The sequence below is a fragment of the Stegostoma tigrinum genome, chromosome 16 (assembly GCF_030684315.1).
Source record: "Stegostoma tigrinum isolate sSteTig4 chromosome 16, sSteTig4.hap1, whole genome shotgun sequence".
Classification (NCBI taxonomy): domain Eukaryota; kingdom Metazoa; phylum Chordata; class Chondrichthyes; order Orectolobiformes; family Stegostomatidae; genus Stegostoma; species Stegostoma tigrinum.
The window spans coordinates 11,127,738-11,146,693 of NC_081369.1; the positions used below are offsets into that span (position 1 = coordinate 11,127,738).

General features: G+C 41.5%; 1 protein-coding gene across 9 annotated transcripts in view; it reads right to left on the reverse strand.

Annotated features, from left to right (window-relative positions):
• The window catches only part of LOC125459854 (cyclic nucleotide-gated cation channel beta-3-like), a 189,249-nt gene that overhangs the window by 24,109 nt on the left and 146,184 nt on the right, over positions 1-18,956 (reverse strand). For all 9 annotated transcript variants that reach the window (XM_048546802.1, XM_048546800.1, XM_048546806.1 and 6 more), the window contains 5 exons: positions 18,717-18,803; positions 17,460-17,524; positions 10,109-10,231; positions 3,712-3,853; positions 2,301-2,460 (listed from right to left, as the gene is read on the reverse strand). In XM_048546802.1, coding sequence (XP_048402759.1) covers positions 2,301-2,460; positions 3,712-3,853; positions 10,109-10,231; positions 17,460-17,524; positions 18,717-18,803 — 577 coding nt within the window. The remainder of the gene's footprint in view (positions 1-2,300; positions 2,461-3,711; positions 3,854-10,108; positions 10,232-17,459; positions 17,525-18,716; positions 18,804-18,956) is intronic.

Genomic DNA, 18,956 nt, shown 5'->3' on the forward strand with positions numbered 1-18,956 from the left:
CCTTCTCAATTCCCAACCCACCATCATCCTGCTATCTGGAATGTAGAGCAGATGATGTGACCATAGATTTCTTGCTTTCCTCCCACCTTCTTTCCCTTATTCCAGTCTTCGCCTTTCTGAATTCTTGGTTTCAATATTCAAAGAACTATGACCTGTTCAGCCGTAACACACTCAAGAGGAAGAGACAGAGCAATATCACAGCACTTGTGAAGAGGCCCTGACACTTGATTGGATACTTGTGTCCACCAGTTCAGGTGCCTGTATCTTAGAGGCAAAATTGGATTTGGAATCAGCTTGAGCAGAGTTCCAGAAGGCTATAGCAGGGCCAGGAGGAAAGAATAATTTGTACATGCCAGCTCATTGGAGGGCAAGGATACAGATGAGGTCTCTCTGATGGGGCCTTCAGTTGGATAACAAAACAGGAGAATGCTAGTGAAGATACATATTGAGGTCAGACAACCTCCTGTCAGATGTGTCTGCTGATGGGTGCTCCAATCTGCAGGAGTCGGTGTTAAGCCACATGATGGAACTCAGGCTCAACCTATCAGTGTTTTGGAATTAAAGTAACAGTTGCTGTAGAAATTGGTAATGTCCTGAATTTTATTGGCCATTTTGGGCGGCTTCTAGGGCATCTAGTCTAACTTCTTGGGGTATTAGCAAAGGTGAAGAAAGTGAATCACAGGTGGCCTACATTGCCAGTATTCAACCTACTTCAAAACTTCAAAAGTGTCTTTCAAAACTCAGGGTATCCCAAAAGTGTCTTTCAAAACTCAGGGTATCTCAAAGCATTTTATCATGAACAAGGATCATCTTTTTTTAATGTGGGGCCTGTTGTAGGAAATATAATTTATACATAGCAATCTCACAAAAATATGATCAAATCATCTATTTGTTTAAACTAATGTTGATTGAGGGATAAATTATAGTTAGGACACTGTAGCCCTTGTGGACCGTTGTGGTGCAGTGATATTGTCCCTTTCTTGACAGAGGTCAAGATGCCCAAGTTGAAATCCCACCTGCTCCACAGGTGTATAATAAAATCTCTGAATAATTTGGTTAGAAGGGATCTATAGTGGCCCTTCTGTTCAAATTTTGTAACTGGATTTTGTGTTTATCTCAGTTGGTGGATGCAACTTACCTCAAACATCTCACCCGAAAGCTACCACCTCCATAAATGTAGAACTACTTCTGCACTAAACTTAATTGACAGCCTGATTTATGTGCTAGAATGGGGCTTGATTCCGCAATCTTATCACTTAAGGATGAAAGGCTTAGCCAAAGCTGGTAACTATTGGGATTGTACCCATGCAACCATAACTTTATCAATCTCAGCTGCTTGTACTCACCAGTATTAAGAGCCCCCGTGTGATGCTATATCCTGCTTGCAGACCCTTAAAACTGGCTGAACCCACAAGTTCTAACTTTGGAGGCAGCCAGATTGAGAGTCAGCAGCTACAATACCATCTGCATGTCCTGACTGTGGCCTAGATGCCAGAACTCCCAGCTTTGGGAACTCAAAAAATAAACACAAAATATTACAGATGGTGAAGACCTGAAATAAAAACAGAGAGCTGGAAAATCTCAGCAGCTCAGATACCGTTTGTGGAGACAGAAAAAGTGTTTACATTGAGTCTAATATGTTTTGAAAAAGAATCATATCAGACTCAAAATGCGAATCCTCTGTTTCTCCACATTTGCTGCCAGACCTATGGAGTTTCTCCAGCATTTTCTGATTTTATTTTAGGAAAACCACAACCTTGATTGCACCTCGAACTCATCATTTTCTTCTAAAAGCTGAACGTATGTCCTTCTTCTGCAAGGCATTAAGGAAATTCCTGGAAATGGTGCTGACCTACTGTAACTTGCTTCCGCTAAAACGTGTCAGTATGAGTTCTGAGGAAGGGTCACTGGACCTGAAACGTTAACTCGGCTTTTTCGCCATAGATGCTGCCAGATCTGCCGAGTGTTTTCAGCAATTTCTGTTTTCCAGCATCTGCAGTTCTTTTGGTTTCCTGCCATGGTTATGAAGGTGACTTCCAGAATTCCTGCATAATGTCCTGCTCCATGATGGGCAATGACATCTTGGCTCCATACAACTCTCCATTCCTGGAGTAATTGCTGTTCCAAAGAATAATTTACTTGGTAAATTACACTCAGTATAACCCAGCCCTGGATCTTGATGGTTATGAAACACAGAAAAATTCAACCCCTGTCCCCAGGTGATACCACATTTAATGGCCAATCAGATTGGCTGATGCTGAGGTAGAACAATCACCTGAAGCAAAAAGTGGCAGACATACCTAGCATTCCTTGGGATTCCCAGGTGAATTCATACCACTTCCGTACTCTGGTCTGGACGAATCGAGGAATTCTGTAAGAGTTCATATATCTCACAGTGTTATCCATGCAGTTTCGATAATATGTCTGTCCAGCGGTGGCTGCGCCCACCACATCTCTCATCTGTAGAAAAACAACATCAATGGATTTCAATCAATACAAGTCAAAGTACTTCAAATTATCAATATCAGTCAATACAACTCAAATACCCAATTAAGGATGTATGTCAGTAGTGCAAAGTTCAGATAGGAAGAAATGATCAAGAGTAGTTCTTGGCTGTTGGAAGTAGCTGAGTAAATTTCAAAGAGCCCATGTCTTGATTTTTCCCACTTGTAGGAACAAACAATTGTGGTGAGATGACCAGTTGTTTCTTCTGCTGCCCTGAATTTAGAGACAATTCGCATGGTCCCAGAAATGAACACTGTGCATCTAGGTTTTCAGTGTTGGACATTGTTGGACAGAACTTGTCACATCATTCTGTGAGTTCCTCTGCTATGGCTCACTGATTTCTATGGAATTATCTTGTTAATTGCTCTGGGCTCATAAACAAAGCTCATTCATTTAAAATTCATCTGGCTATTAAACAAAACAAAGGGAGTTGGAACTTCTTGAAACCAAAGTTGACGGTAGATAAAACAAGGGGTGAGGCCAACATTGCATGGGCCAAGATAGTTAGTGTTTGTTACAAACTTTTGCCTTTCTGCCACTAGCCACAGCCATCTAAGTTCTAAACTGGTAACTCATCACAGACCAGGGATTGAATGTTGGTTCTGTGGGGTTCAGAATCACATGGAAGTACATCTACCAACTGACTCAACAGAGTGGTATGCTCATGCCACACTGAGTTGCAGGGTCTGCGGGGGAGGGGGTTGGAAAGAAGGAAATTTACCAGCCTCTGCACCCATAATAATCACAATCTGGTGTGATCAATATTCAATATCAAATATCAATGGTCGAGTGAATGACTTTCTCTTATTAGGCCTCTCCCTATTTAGCCATTAGTTTGGGTGAGGTGTGGGAGCGGTTCACTTCTTTTTTGAAATACCCTTACCTCACTACTTATTGAATCAGTCACACCATCTAGCTCTTTCTGAAAGGTTTAGCACACAGGTGCCTTGCAAATTCAACTAGCTTAGGACAATGCTAATACAATACCATGTATTCTTGTGAAGAATGAGCAATATCCAGAACAATAGTGGAATATCCTAGTTGTACATAATCAGTTGTTAAATAAAGATGCATTATTTATTGAGCATCAGTGAAGCAGCAAAGTCATAACATTGGCCAATCATCCCTCTTTATAGAAGCTAATGAACCTGCTTTCCATGTTTTGTTTGGCATTTTCAACACTTTCAGTTCTCGTTTCTTCCATACCTGACCAATCATAATGGAGAAGATAAAGACGCCTGTGAAATAATTGAGAAGTTGGAAGAGTATTTCAAATACTGTCTGTGGGTCCGGTAGCCCTCCAATTGTAATCAGAGTCTTCACTGCCCAGTAATAGCACCTCATGTAACTACAGGAGAAGAAAAACAGCAGCACATTAAACCCTAGGGTTCCTAGTAAATCATTTCCTTTGAGATTACAAGAATAAACAATGATAAATTTGAGATGTTTAAGACAATTAAAGAATTTGATGAGATATATAAACATGAACAATTTCCTCTGGTGGCTAAGTCTAAACTTTAAAATTCGAATTAGGCTATTCAGAGATGATGTCTGGAAGCATTTCTTCATACACAGGGCTATCACAATCCAGAATCATCTCCCCTTAATTACTGTTGATGCTGGATCAAAAGAGTTGAGAAATCATGTTGAAGTTGTACAGGACATTGGTGAGGCCTCGTCTGGAATATTATGGCCGGTTCTGGTAGCCCAGTGTTAAGAAGGATATTGTTAAACTGGAGAGGGTTCAGAAGAGATTTTCCAGGATGTTGCCGTGTATGGAAGATTTAACTTATAAAGGAAGGCTGAATAGGCTGGAACTTTCTTCGCTGGACTGTAGGAGGTTTAAAGGCGACATTAGAAAAGTTTATAAAGTAAGGAGGGGTATTGATAGAGTTAACGGTCATGTTTTTCCAGAGGATGATAGATTTCAGGACTAAGGGGCACATTTTTAAGTTGGGAGGAGAGAAATTTAAAAAAAGACATGGGGGCAAATTTTTTACACAGACAGTGGTTTGCAAGTGAAAGGAACTCCCTGTGGAAGTAATAGATGTGGGTACATATGCGACATTTTTAAAGATATTTGAACAAGTACACGATTAGAAAAGGTTTGGAGGGATACGGGCCAGCTGCAGCCAGGTGGTACTAGTTTAGTTTGGAATTATGTTCGGCAGGGAGTGGTTGGACCAAAGTGTCTGTTTCTGTACTGTATGACTCTATGTTGGATTTTTAAGGAATATTTTCAGGAATATAAAACCAAGGTGAGTAAACAGAGGTAAGATACAGATCAGTCATGATCTTCAATGAATGTAGAAGGGCACTGCGGTACTGAATGCTCTAATCCTTTCTCTAATCATAACAAAACACCTAATATCCATTAGTTTCTCCCATCATTTCCTGAAGGTGCTAACATTGATTGGGATGTTGTCCTATGGTAGAGTGGGTCTTCTGATACCGTGATCATTCTTCAGTTTTGACACTAGGCAACAGCAGACTGCCTGACCATTTAAAGCAGCACAGCTAACACCTTAATCTCAACCAACATCCATACACTCACATTTTCCAGATCAGTTTACCAATTTGTTATCAGGGGTAGGAACTGTGCCTGATCATTTTTGTTTTTTCCCTATCCTAGGGTAGTGGCCCAAATTCTACTTTGGCTAAGCTGCCCTGGGATCACAAGTTAAATGTGGGATATTCAGGTTTGTACAGCTTAAAGGCAAACCGTGTGCTGCATTTCCCCATTGCTCCTTAAGCCAGCTAACTAAATATTTTAAACTATTTTTGCAATTTCCACAATGGCTCTAAGTGGTGGTTATTTATTTTTCTTATCAGTTCTTTGACTATAAATGACATTGGTAAGGCAGCATTCATGGCCCATCTCCACTCATGCTATGTATGTAGAGAAGTATGGTGCAGAAGACAAACAGTGCAGTAGCCCTTTCCTGATATAGTACAATATCTGCTTGAGTCAAGAACTGGATCAGCTTGCTCTTGAAAAGACTGAATCAGCAACCATTGCTCCAAGTGACAATACACTGCAGAGGCTCACTACTCTCTGGGAAAAGAAGAGCCTGTCAAATCTGTTGTCAAAACTTTTTTTAACATTCTTTCATCCTTATTGTTTAATCTCATGTCCTTTGGTCTTCTCCATCTGTCAAGCTGGAGTCTGTCAAGAGATACATGAGCTATTCTTTTCATTATTTCATAGACCTGTATCTCATCAGAGTAACATACTGGCAGTTATCTGGGCTTCTAATTTCCACTGGGACGAAGGAGATTCCTTTAGGCATGAAGTCTCTATTCTGCCTCCAGCTGCAACATTCTTTGCTCCCTTCTCCTACCCAAGTTGAGAACCTAGAAGATCACTATCGCAAAATACCTGCAAGGCCAAAAGCTCCTCAACAGTTCATCACCTGTAACATCTGCTATATACTTACAATTTTTTTAAGGTTGAAAAAACTCTTAGTCACTGCAAGAAAATGATACCAAAACTATTTCTTGGGTAGCTGAGGAACCTTTTGCAGCATATTTGAAATGGCTATCTCAGGAGTTATACTGCTTGTGACTAATGGCCAGGACGAGGATCAGGTATTAATCAAGGGGTAAGGTGAGAAAATGGCACTGGTGTTGCAATGACTTGTTTCAGAAGGGAGTTCTGATCTAGAAGAATTATGATCACTAGAAAAGGCCAGCTGTATGTAGCAATGTTTGATGTCCCAACTCTCGTTCTCCTTTTCCTTTTTAAGGCATAATTTTATGGAACAATGTCCAGAAGTAAAGCTGTATCATGCAAACAATGTTAAGAAAGTGGGTTACAGTTATGGTCATTATAATAATAAGAAAAACAGAGTTGCTTTTACTAAGAGCCTTGCACATCTTCAGAACATTCCAAAGCAAATTGCAGCCAATGAGATATTTTTGAACTATAATCACTTGAAATGTAGCAAATACAGCAGCCAAATGTTGCACAGCAAATTCCCATAGTCAACACTTTTATCTTTTCAACAGCAACCTGTTCCAGTTCTTGACTTAGAGAGATACTGTCCTATATATGAATTGTGTTGATGTTCATATGTCACATGGTCTATATGGTCTTCTGCACTGCAATTTTTTGCCTGAGGTGGTAATACAGTAATGTTGGAGAGTATCTCTGTTCTGTGCACCACCTCGGAAATGATATGACTGTACGGTGGGGAGGAGATAACTGAGATAAAGGTCAGATTTCTTCAAATTGGTTAAGTTAAACCTGATTGAGGGATTTTTAAAAAATGCCTTGGAGAGTGAATGGAGGGATGCTTTCTACATTTCTTCAAAATATTGCCATGGGATTTTTTAACCTTCATTTTAGACAGCACAAAAAGGCTTCAATTTAAATTTCATCTGTGGTCAAATGTAGCGTTCACCTTAAGTTCACGCTCAAGCATCCGATAAATGTGGTAACTCATGATTTCTTGACAAAAGGTGAATGTGCTAGAACTAAACATAGCCTTTTTAGAAATGTATCAATGAGATTTCGATGTCACTGGCTAGGCCAGTATTTATGGCCCATCCCATATTGCCCTGGAGAAGTTGATGGTAAGGTGCCTCCTTGAACAGCTGCATCTTTTGGGATGTAAGGACATCTGGACTGCTGTTTGGGAGTACCAGAATTATAAGCCACAGACCCTAAAGGAACAGTAATAACTGTATCAGGAAGGTATATGACTTGGAGGGGAACATACAGGTGCTGGTGCTCCCTTGCATCTTCAGCCTGTGTCTTTGAGTTCACAGATTTGGAAAGTACTGTTGAAGGAACCCTGGTGAGTTACTGCAGTGTATCTGTGTATGATAGACACTACTTTCACAATGCATCAGAATGTTGAGGATTGTGGACAGGGTGTGAATCAAGATGGTTGTTTTATCCAAGATGATGTCAAGCTTCTTGAGTGTTGTTGGAGCTGCATTTATTCAGGGAAGTGGAGAATATTCCAGCAGAACTTCCGATCTATGCCTTTTAGATGTTGAACAGGGATTGAAAATACAGAAGATGAGTTATTCACTGCAGAATTCGTGCTTCTAATCTGTCCTTGCAGCTACAGTATTTGTGTGGATAGTTCAGTTCTGTTTATGGTTACTGGTAATCCCAGAATGTTGATTCCTGATCCTTGGGATGGCAGGCCTGATGTAGGAAGAGAGAGACTAGATTGGTAAGGACTGTATTCGCTTGAATTTGGAAGAATGAGGAGGAATTTCATAGAAACCTACAAAATTTGAACAGGTCTAGACAGGGTAAATTCAGGAAAGATGTTTCTGCTGCCAAGTGATTTCGAAACCAGGGAGCATAATTTAATCATATGGGGTAAGCCATTTAGTATTGAGATAAGACAAAATTTCTTCACCCAAAGAACAGTGACTCTGTGGAATTCTCTGCTTCAGAAAGTGTTTGAAGGCAAAACATAGAATGTTTTCAAGAAGGAGTTGGATATAGTTTTTCAGGCTAACGGATCAAAGAAATGGAGTGAAAACAGGAACAGGGTACTGAGATAATAAAATGTGAGGCTGAATGAACACAGCAGGCCAAGCAGCATCTCAGGAGCACAAAAGCTGACGTTTCGGGCCTAGACCCTTCATCATTATCTCTGATACTATTTTAACCTCACTGCGAAGCCTCCAACAGGGTACTGAGTTGGATGATCAGTCATGATCATATTGCTTACCCTGCTCTTATTTTCTATGTTTTTATTTTGATAGTCAGGGATTCATTCAATGGCAATGAACAAGTGTTCGTAGCCACTTATGAGTCCAAACTTGGATGTTGTCAGCCCCCTATTGCATATGGACACAGACTGCTTCAGTATCTGTGCAAATGTAAATTTTGAGCATTGTACAATCATCAATGGACAACTCCACCTCTGACCTTATGATGGAGGAATGGTCATTGATGAAGCAGCTAAAGATGGTTAGGCCTGGGACACTACCCTGTGATGTCCTCGGCTGGGGTGATTGACGCCCAACAATCTTCCTTTTTGTTTAGTAGGATTCCAGTTAACACTGAATTATCCCTTTCATTCACATTAAATCCAGATTTGCTAGAGCTCCTTTGGACATACTCGGTCAAACAAGTATGCCAGGAGGACAGGGCATACCCAGGGAGGGCAACAGTGTGTCTGGGACATTGTCTGTAAGGTCTGATTGTGTGAGTTTGAATAAGTCAGGCTAGTCTGTAAGACGGCTTTCCCAATCTTGGCATAAGTTCTGCATATTGGTGAGGAAGACTTTGCAGGGTTGACAGGACCATGTTTGCTATTGTGGTTTCCAGTGTCCAGGTTGATGCTCAGTGGTCTGTCCTGTTTCATTTCGTTCTTTAGACGTTTTTGTAATTTGATACAATAGAGGGCATTTAAGGATCAGTCACATTGCTGACTGGAGACACATGTACTCTAAACCTGGAAAGAATAGCAGATATCCTTCCCTAAAGGACTTAAGTGAACCAGATAGGTGTTTTACAACAATTGACAATGGTTAAATGATTGCCATTAGGCTTTTTTCAATTTCAGGTTGTATTAAATTAAAATGCCATCATCTGCCATGGTGAGATCAAACCTATGGCTAATGTAACTGATGTATGTTAGTGCCTCGGTGCCCAAATAGCAGAACTTATAGGGCACTGTTTTCAACCCAACAGTGGGAACCCAACATCTGAAAAGCTTACGGTCCCACTTTACCTCCTCAACTGCATCATTCATGAGACAATATAATTAATTGTAAATGTCCCAATTGGGTTGAAGGTGACCTCAGTGTCCAATCAGTGGCGTTGAATATTACCTGGAGGCAGGAGCTGCCTGAAGAGCGCAAGCGGCAAGGACTGATGGCAGCCACAAGAGGGCCACACAGAAGAACAGAAGCAGCAGCTCAAGAGGGCCAGCAGCCTTGCTGAACACTAAAATATACAAATGGCAGATAAAGATCATGATCCTGTGCAAGGCTCCTCCTGTGTTTAACTTCTGTCAACTTCGAAGCCAACCACTGATCACTAACATGCACCAGTGTGTTTGGATTTGTCGATTTTAATTTTGAAAATTGTATTCTCACCTCCTCAGCCCACTTAAAAGCTTTTCGAGGAGTTTAATGGGCCTTCAGGTAGAGGCAAGTGCATCCCTCATCCTCCCCCACACCCAATCCTCCCTTTGAAAACTGTAATAAGTTCCAGAGGAGGCAGGATCCATTGGCACGTTTTGAAAATGCACTTTTCACATTGTTCCCAGTCTCTTTCCTGACTCCATCAAAAATTGAGAATCCATTCATATACAGAAGGCAACAGGTCGAGAGCCTTACATCAAATAGCACTTAACACCACACCGTTAACTGCAGGAGGAAATCTAGAAGAACTGGGTGACTTGAGGGAACTATTTTTAAACATTTCTGTGCAGACCTTTCATTTCGGGCATCTCATTGGGTGATTTCCTGCCCCTGCCCTCTGCTGCCGCTCCAGCGGAGAATTGTGCCCTGAATATATAGGCACATATTTGTCAATCAGAAAACCTTCATAATAACTCAGTTTCAAAATGGGCAACAAATTTGATTCAGCAAATCCTAGTACACAGAAGCATGGAAAGATCCCTACCTGTTTCCTTCCCCATCATAGACCCACTTTGTGGCTCCAATACCCTCATAGTCAGATGCCCAGTAGTAGAGACAGGCATTTATATGGAGGCTGTACAGTAGGTATACTGTGGTCCTTATCACTCTGTAAAACACAAGGCATTCTTTTGAATTCAATGCTACCTTTTTAAATATAACTGGAAAACTAGCCATTGATTTATTTATTACATGAAGATTACTAAGTGTCTCAATATCACTATACACAAGATGAATCAGTACTGTTACTGTCTGAGCCTCATCAAATTACTGTATGAGTGAGCTTTGACTGTATTTCTGTGACTCACGGTCCCTTCATGTGACGGAGCTGTGATGCATTTTAAGATGTCACTTGGTGAGTTGTAGCAAATTTACAGAGGCCAACACTTTTGCTAAAATGGCTTATAGAATGAAATACCGAATCTCCCAAACTACGTCTGGCACCCACCATTTTCAGCTGAAGTGGAGTTCAGGGTGGTAGTGGTGGGGATGGTGGATGGATGAGGAAAGAGTGAATTGGACATACTTTGCACATCTGTGGTTCATTGAGGTAGTAGCATGTTTAAAAGAGCCTTTCTCTCAGAAACAATTTTTGTCACTGCAGCCTCTCAAACGCATCTCATGGGATTTACAAATTTCAAAAAAACAGTCAAAACTTGTCTGAATTTATTGCAGAGATTGGGTACCTTTTTAGAAATATTAAGAATAACCATGAAAGGTGGAAATAGCTTTCAAATGGCTCAGTCATTTCAATCTACTGCTATTTCCATTTTGGAAGAAAATCACACCATGTCTGGAGGTTATGAGGGCAAAGGGTGGTGTGTGGGGGCATGAGTTGGCAAGAGTTTCCACCAATCGCCATAGAGATTATGAGGGACTTCATGAGTTGGCATTAGTTTGTGCTAACTTGGCATCGGGCTACCATAGGATGGGTTCAGGGACATATGTTGGCATGAAAGCTATAAGGCATATGATGAAATCCTTCAGTTACATGCATTTTGTTGTACTGAATAAGTCAGCCATCCATGACTAGTAACATTTATGGAAGAAATAACTCCAAAAGTTGCTGAGTGGCAACGTTGAAATCTCATCAGCAATAGAGGCAAGGCTTATTGCCAGATTTTTTATAGGCCACTGAAGTAGAGTTCAAAAGATTACAGACAGGGTTTGAAGGTCAGTGAGTTTGGGGAGGGAGAGAGAGAGAGAGAGAGAGAGAGAGAGAGGTGTATTTTCTATGTTAGAAGTTCTGATTTTTAGTTATACTTTAGGGAAGGCAACCGGACTGCACTGAATCTATACTGACTGTAGTTAGGGATGCAACGAGAAGTAAAGAGCAGTTGAAAAGCTCTGTACAGCTGGAATTCGGAGCAACAGTTATAAGCAACAGTCTAGCCGTCAGTTGGAGTAAAAGACAGAGACAGAAGCAGACTCTGTGTTAGGCAGAGCTGCTGTTAAATGGATTACTAAAGTCAGCTGAACAACACAAGCTTAGTAAGTGAGAATTCAGCGAAGTCCTACTACACTTGAAAAGTTCTACATAATAGGAGTTCAGGGAAGTCCCAAGAGGGATTGAGAGAAGTCTTATACAATTAATAGTTCAGTTTTGTTGAGAGTGAGGTTTGAAAATCCACAGCAAATCATGCAACTGAGCAAGATTATGTCTCAGGCAAATACAGCAAAGTTTTAACTTGATGAAGCTAGCTACCTGTGAAAAGCAGGAGTTGTTGTCTATGAATAAGTGGACCAGAAAAGGAATATGATCAACCAGAATAGGAGCAGTCATTGAGACAGCCTTTTGCTCAGGAGACAGTTTTGTCAGATCAGCTAAACAGAATTGCAATCTGTTGAGATCTTTAATAAGATACCCATTGTGTCGTTAACTTCTGGGCAGTTACTGAGAGATCCTTGGGATCTGTTCTGATCACACTTGCAGTTTGATGTGTACTGTGTGGTGTTTGTTCATGGTCTGTTACCTATATTTACCATATGCTACCTCTGGGTGTTAGAAATAAGTTGTGCATTTAATGTTGATTACATTACTGTTCTAACATTACAGTCCAACAGGTTTGTTTGAGAATGCAAGCTCTGAAAGCTTGTATTTTCAAATAAACCTGTTGGACTATAACCTGGCGTCGTGTGATTTTTGACCTTGCCCACCCCAGTCCAACACCGGCATCTCCACATCATGGCTAACATTATACAGTAAAGTTTATTGGTGTTTGTTCAAAACTTGGAATATTGCAGCTTTATTCTCTTAGTAAGTCCCCTAGAACTTATCTGTTTTAAAAATAAAAGATTACTGGGTCAGTGGGATCGGAACATAAAATTGGTTCTGTATTCTGAGATCACAACATGGGACATTGGGATTGGATGGAAGGCATTACGTAGAATGATAGAATTTTACAGTACAGAAGGAGGCCATTCAACCCCTTACGTCTGTACCAGCTCCCAAAAGAACTACCCAGTAGTTCCATTCTCCAGCCCTATCTCTGTAGCCCTTTGACTTCACTTTCGAGTATATATCTTGCTCTCTTTTGAAACCTCCTATGGAATCTGCCTCCACTACTTCCTCAGGCAGTGCAGTCCAACTCATAACAACTCTCTGAGTAAAGTTTCTCAACATCTCACACCTAGCTTTCTGCAGGAAGTCTTGAAATTGTGACCCTTGATGGGATATTAGAAGTATGAGGAGTCATAAAGGGTAGGGGCTCGAAGGCACTTTCCAAATTGATTTTAGTATAACTGGAGTAATGTCATAGAGCATTAAATTGGGCCTGTTAAACATCCCATATGCACACCTGCCAGCCCCAGTGGCTGCCTGTACACTGTTGCTGGGGTAAGTGGACCTGTCTCCATTTTCCACCCAGTCACAACCCCCGGAGTATTTCATTATTCATTTGCAGGATGAGAGCATTGCTGCTGGCAAACATTTCTATTGTTCATCCCTTGTCCTTGAGAAGGTGGTGGTAAGCTGCCTTCTTGAACCACTGCAGCCCACATACTGTGGGTTGACCCAAAATGACATTAAGGAGAAATTCCTGGATTTTGACCCAGTGATATATTTCCAAGTCAGGAAAGGAACTTGCAATTTGTAGTATTCCCATGTATTTGCTGCCATTGTCCTTCCAGACGGAAGCGGTTGTAGATTTGGAAGGTGCTATCTTGAATTGAATTGGTGAACTACCGCAGTGCAACTTGTAGATAGTATACGCTGCTTCTCCTGAGCGTTGGTAGTATAGGGAGTGATTGTTAGTGAATGTGGTGCCAATCAAGTGGGCTGCTTTGTCTTGGATGGTGTAAAGCTTCTTGGCTGTGTTTGAAGCTGCACTCATCCAAGCAAGTAGGAACTTTCCATCACACTCCTGGCTTGTGCCTTGTAGATGGTGGACAGGGATTGGGGAATCAGGAGGTGAGTTACTCAGTGCTGGTTTCCTAATCTCTAACCTGTTCTTGTAGCCACTGTGTTTACATGGTGAGTCCAGTTGGGCTTCCGGTCGATGGAACTCCCAGGATGTTGATAGTGGAGAATTCAGTGATGGTAACACCATTGAATGTCAAGGGGACAGTGCTTAGATTGTTTCTTATCATAGATGGTCATTCTTTGGCATTTGAGCAACAAAATCATTGCTTGCCCTTCATCAAGGTCTTCTTGATGCCACACTCCGTCAGATGCAGCCTTGATGTCACAGGCTGTCACTGTCACCTCACCTCTGGAATTCAGCTCTTTTGTCCATGTTTGGATCAAGGCTGTAGTGAGGTCAGGAGCTGAGTGGCCCTGGCCGAGCCCAAACTGCATGTCATTGAGCAGGTTATTTCTGAGCAGGCGCTGCTTGACAGCGCTGTTGATGACACCTTCCATCACTTTTTTGGTGGTCCAGAGTAGACTGATGAGGCAGTATTTGGCTGGGTTGGATTTGCCCTGCTTTATGTGGATGGAATATCTCTGGGCAAGATTCTACATTGTTAGGTAGATGCCAGTGTTATGACTGTACTGGAAGACCTTGGCTAGTGGAGCGCAAGTTCTGGAGCACAAGTCTTCAGTACTGTTGCCCGAATGTAATAACGATCCATAACCTTTGCACTATCCAGTGCCTCCAGCCTTTTCTTAATGTCATTTGGAGAGAATCGAATTGGCTGAAGACTGGTATCTGTGATGCTGGGACTACTGAATGTCATAGAAATGGTTCATCCACTTGGCACTTCTAGCTAAAGATTGCTGAGAATGCTTCAGCACTGATGTGTTGGTCTCTTGCACCATTACGGATAGGAACACTTGTGTGGAGTCTCCTCCTCCAGTAAATTTAATTGTTCACCACCATTAATGACTGGACGTGGCAGACAGCAGATCTTCAATCCAATCCGTTGGTTGTGGTCCTGCTTGGTAGCTTCACTTGGTTGACACTTCATTTTTAGGTATGTCTGGTGTTGCTGCTGGCAAGCCACCTCGCATTCTGCTTTGAACTAGGTTTCATCACTTGGATTGATGGTAATGGCTGAGTGGGGGTATGCTGACTGAAGTACAGATTGTGTTGGAGTCTGATTCTGCTGCTATTGATGGCTCACAGAACCTCATGGATGCCCAGGCTTGAATTGCCACATCAGTTTGAAGCCTGTCCTATTTAGCATGGTGATAGTACCAGACAGTACAATGGAGGTTATTCTCAATGTGAAGTTGGGACTTCTCCACAAGTGCTGTGTGGTGGTTGCTGTTAGTGATACTGTCATGGACAGATGCACTGCAGCTGGCAGATTAGTAAGGATGAGGTCAAGTATTTTTTTTCCTTCTTGTTGGTTCCCTCATCACTTGCCACAGACCCAGCCTGACCCTATATCCTTTAGGACCTGACTAGCTCAAGCAGTAGTGCTGTTGGTGAACCACTCTTGGAAGTGGGTGCTGAAATATCCACTGAGTATGTTTCGCGTCCTTGGGACCCTCAGTGCTTCCTCCACATGTTGTTCAACATGGAGGAGTACTGATTCATCTGCTAAGGGAGGATGGTAACAAGCAACAGGTTTTCTTCAGGTATGACCTGAAGGCATGAGACTTCATGGGGTCTAAAGTCAATGTTGAGGTCTGCCAGGGCAACTCCCTCCTGATCCTGCACCAATGTGTTGTCACCTCTACTGATTCTGTTCTGCTGGTGAGGCAGGACGTGTCCAGAGATGGTAATGGTGGTGTCTGGAACATTGTGTGTTTGATATGATTCCATGAGTATGACTATGTCAGGATCTTTCTTGACTAGTCTTTCAGACAGCCCTCCCAATTTTGGCACTAGCCAAACTGTTAGTCAGGAGTAATTTGCAGGGTAAACGGGCTGTTTCTGCTGTTGTTCTTTCCAGTGCCTAGGTAGATGCCAGGTGGTCTGGCTGGCTTCATTTCTTTGTCGAGACTTTGTAGTGATTGACACAATTGAGTAGCTTGCTAGACTATTTCAGAGGAAAGTTAAAAGTCAACCACATGGCTGTGGTTCTGGATTCACATTTAGGCCAGACTGGATGAAGATGGCTCATTTCCTTCCCTGAAGGGCATGAGGCAGCCATCTGGGTTTTTCCAACCATCAACAATGGTTACTGGCCATCAGTAGATTTTTAATTCCAGATTTCTTATGTTAAGTGAAGATCCATCTATTCAGGGCAGATTCTCCCAAATCAGTTTTGCAGATTCATGAAATTTAACAACTTTGCGTCGTAGACTCAAAAGCAAGAAGACCAAAGTTTTCTGATTGCACTAACAGGATTTTGTGGGAATTTAAAGCATCTTTGACTCTTGTCAGTAGGTTCTTTGTCCTTTAGTCTCTCAGGGTAATTAAATACTCCTGTCTGCAACTTCCCATTTGTATAAAGGAGCAATAGTATGGCTCTTGTTTATCATTGACCTTCCAGACAAAGGAGTTTTGATTATGTCTCTGAGTAATCCTGTAACATAGTGATGGCCAGTCTCTGTCCAGAGTAACACAGCAATTCTGGACGTGAGTTTGCTTGCTGAGCTGGAAGGTTCGTTTTCAGACGTTTTGTCGCCATGTCATTTCCTGCGTTGGTGATGTGATGGTGGTGGATCACCAACCCAAGGAAACCTAAACATATAAATAGAAAGCGGGACATAACACCAGCGCTTTGTCGGAGGCTCACTGATGATGTTACCTAGAATGGTGACGAAACGTCTGAAAACTAACCTTCCAGCTCAGCGAGCAAACTCACATCCAGAACCTCAACCTGAGCTACAAATCTTCTCAAAACTCACTAACAAAGCAATATCCTGACATAGCACAATAGCAGATATTGTGTAGGGGCTTTTGTGGTGTGGTGGTCATGTCTTTTACTCTAATCCAGGAGGTATTGGTTCAAGTCCCACCTGCTCCAGGGATGGGTAATAACATCTCTGAAAAGGCTGATTAGAAAGTCTTGCTAGCAGATATTCTAGATTAATGTTTCTCAAACTTTCTCTGCCATGACCCCGTTTCAATTCATGTGTCACTGGAGTGTAAATTTGTGGAATGTGGGTAAAAATTTGAGCATGCGTCATTGCTTGTTTACCCCTCAGTGTTCTCTTCTCCTTCCCCCCAAATCTCCTTCATCTTCTTCAGTTCTCCATCTCCTTCATTCCTCCACCTGCCCCCTTCTCCTCTCATCCTAATCCTCCCCATTCACCCTTCTTAACCTTCATCCATCTGATCCTCTTAAACCCCTCATTTCCACCATTCCCTCCCTCTCATTAACCCCTTCGCCCTAATCCACCCTCCATATCTCCCCTTCTGCCCACACCCCCTCCATGTCCCTCCACTCCTTAAATCCACCCCACCCATCTACCCCATTTCTCTCTTACAGTTCCAATCTCCAGCATGAGAGAAGTTGACAGGTTATGCTCAAAATAATCAAACATCTACCTATTCACAGATATTTGAAGCTGCAACAGTCCTAGAGAGTCCTGGCCAACCAGAAAAAGTTCAGCAAATATACAGAGGCCTTGCTGGTGATAGAAATCAGTCTGTATTCTGTGGCAGCCATTGCTGCCTCTGAGCCTGTCATCCCAAAATCTCACCACATGACCTCACTGAGATATTGCCATCAATTGTCTAGCAAATCCTGCTCAGGATGTGGCAGTATCGAATGGCACCTCATTTAAAGGGGACAGCATCTGGGTTTTATTATGTTTAAAGGATGTAATATCTGGGAATCACTGTCTTGTAAGGAACAGTGCTTAGCTATCACAGAAAGCATTATCAGTGACATGAAGTGGAGCATTTGGGTATCAGTATGTTTCACAGAATACAAACCCAAGATCTAATTACATCACCGAGACCTGGAAAAGAAATATATCTAGAATCAATGGTACGCACCTATATATATAGGCCTTGCTCATTATAGCCTCCAGCCGGTCGTTAAATTCAAGAAAGGTCATGTACTGTTACAAAAGATTAATGAAACGTTAATTCAGTAAGAGCATGGCATTTGCAGTTGGCATAGGGTATACAATACTAACCTGAAAGCAACAACATTGTGTAATTGCAAAACAAATCAGCTGGGAATTTCTGAACTTAAATTAATAAAATATAATTCAGCATCTTATGTAAGTTGACACTAAACCTGTGTGACAGATTTCATACTGTTCCATATGGGTCACTAATGCTAGTTAACTCTTGCAGGTCAGCCCAATTAATGTTAAGCTGATGTAATCTAGAACGCATTGTCTGTAAGTATGGTAAAAACAGTTTAAAAGTAATTTTCAAAAAGGATTTGTTTACATGCAGAATCTTTAAATATTTTTAAGGCAAAGGGAAATAGTTCTTGATTAACAAGGGGATGAAAGATTGCCAGTGAGGTGCAGGAATGTACCGTTGAGGTTAAATTCAGATCAGCCATGATTTTATTGAATGGCACAGCATGCTCGAAGGACCAAGTGGTCTTCTGTTGTTGCTTGTTCGTACATATTTGTAAAGGAAACAATCACAGGGTTATGGAGGAAGAGCAGAGAAAAGGACCTTGTTGGATAGATCTTTCAAAAGCCATGGGTGGGCTGAAAGATTCTCCTCAGTGCTATAAGACTCCATGAAGATTAAACTAAGGAACCACAGCATGCCTCAGGGTATCGGGAAAATGTCAGAGTCAGAGAGAGTTTGGAACTGTTTGACAATGTCAAGGAACCAGGGAGAGATCAACATCTTTGGATGATACAGTAATGATCAGAGGCAAATGGGATATTTCAGACTTGCTGCTATCACACAGTGAGATCAGGTTTTTGTGGGCTTAGAGATTGGGCTAGAGAATATCTGACCAATATTTATCCCTCATTAACATCAATAAAACAGATTCTCTGTTGATTAAGATTTTTCTGTGGGAGCTTGCTGTGCATTTAATATCCAAAATTACAACGTTGGCGGCACTTCAAAATTTCTAAGTTGGGTATAAAGCACATGGGACATATGAACATTGGGCAAGATGTTTTAGAAATGTAAACTCTTCCTGACTATTTCTTTCTGATTGCATTCAGATATAATATTCCCTCTTCAACAAATTGTTTCCAGTGACAGTGCATGTAATAGTTATGAAGTCTGAGTAAAACTTCAATAAGAGGGAGGAAACATCAATAAGCTCACCTTCATGAGGCGTGGAAACCTTAGTACAGGTCTGAAACCTAACTTAATGTACAAAATGTCCAGAGGTAAAAGTGACACTAAGTCCATCTGAAACAGAATCAGAAAATGTACGTTTATATTCATTTTTCCCAGTTAGCTTCTCTTTCCTGCTTTTGAAGATTTCTGTCTCCCTCTTACATACCAAATCTACTTTAGAGTGTGGTTTGCTCATAATATTTGATCAACCAGCTTCTGATACTT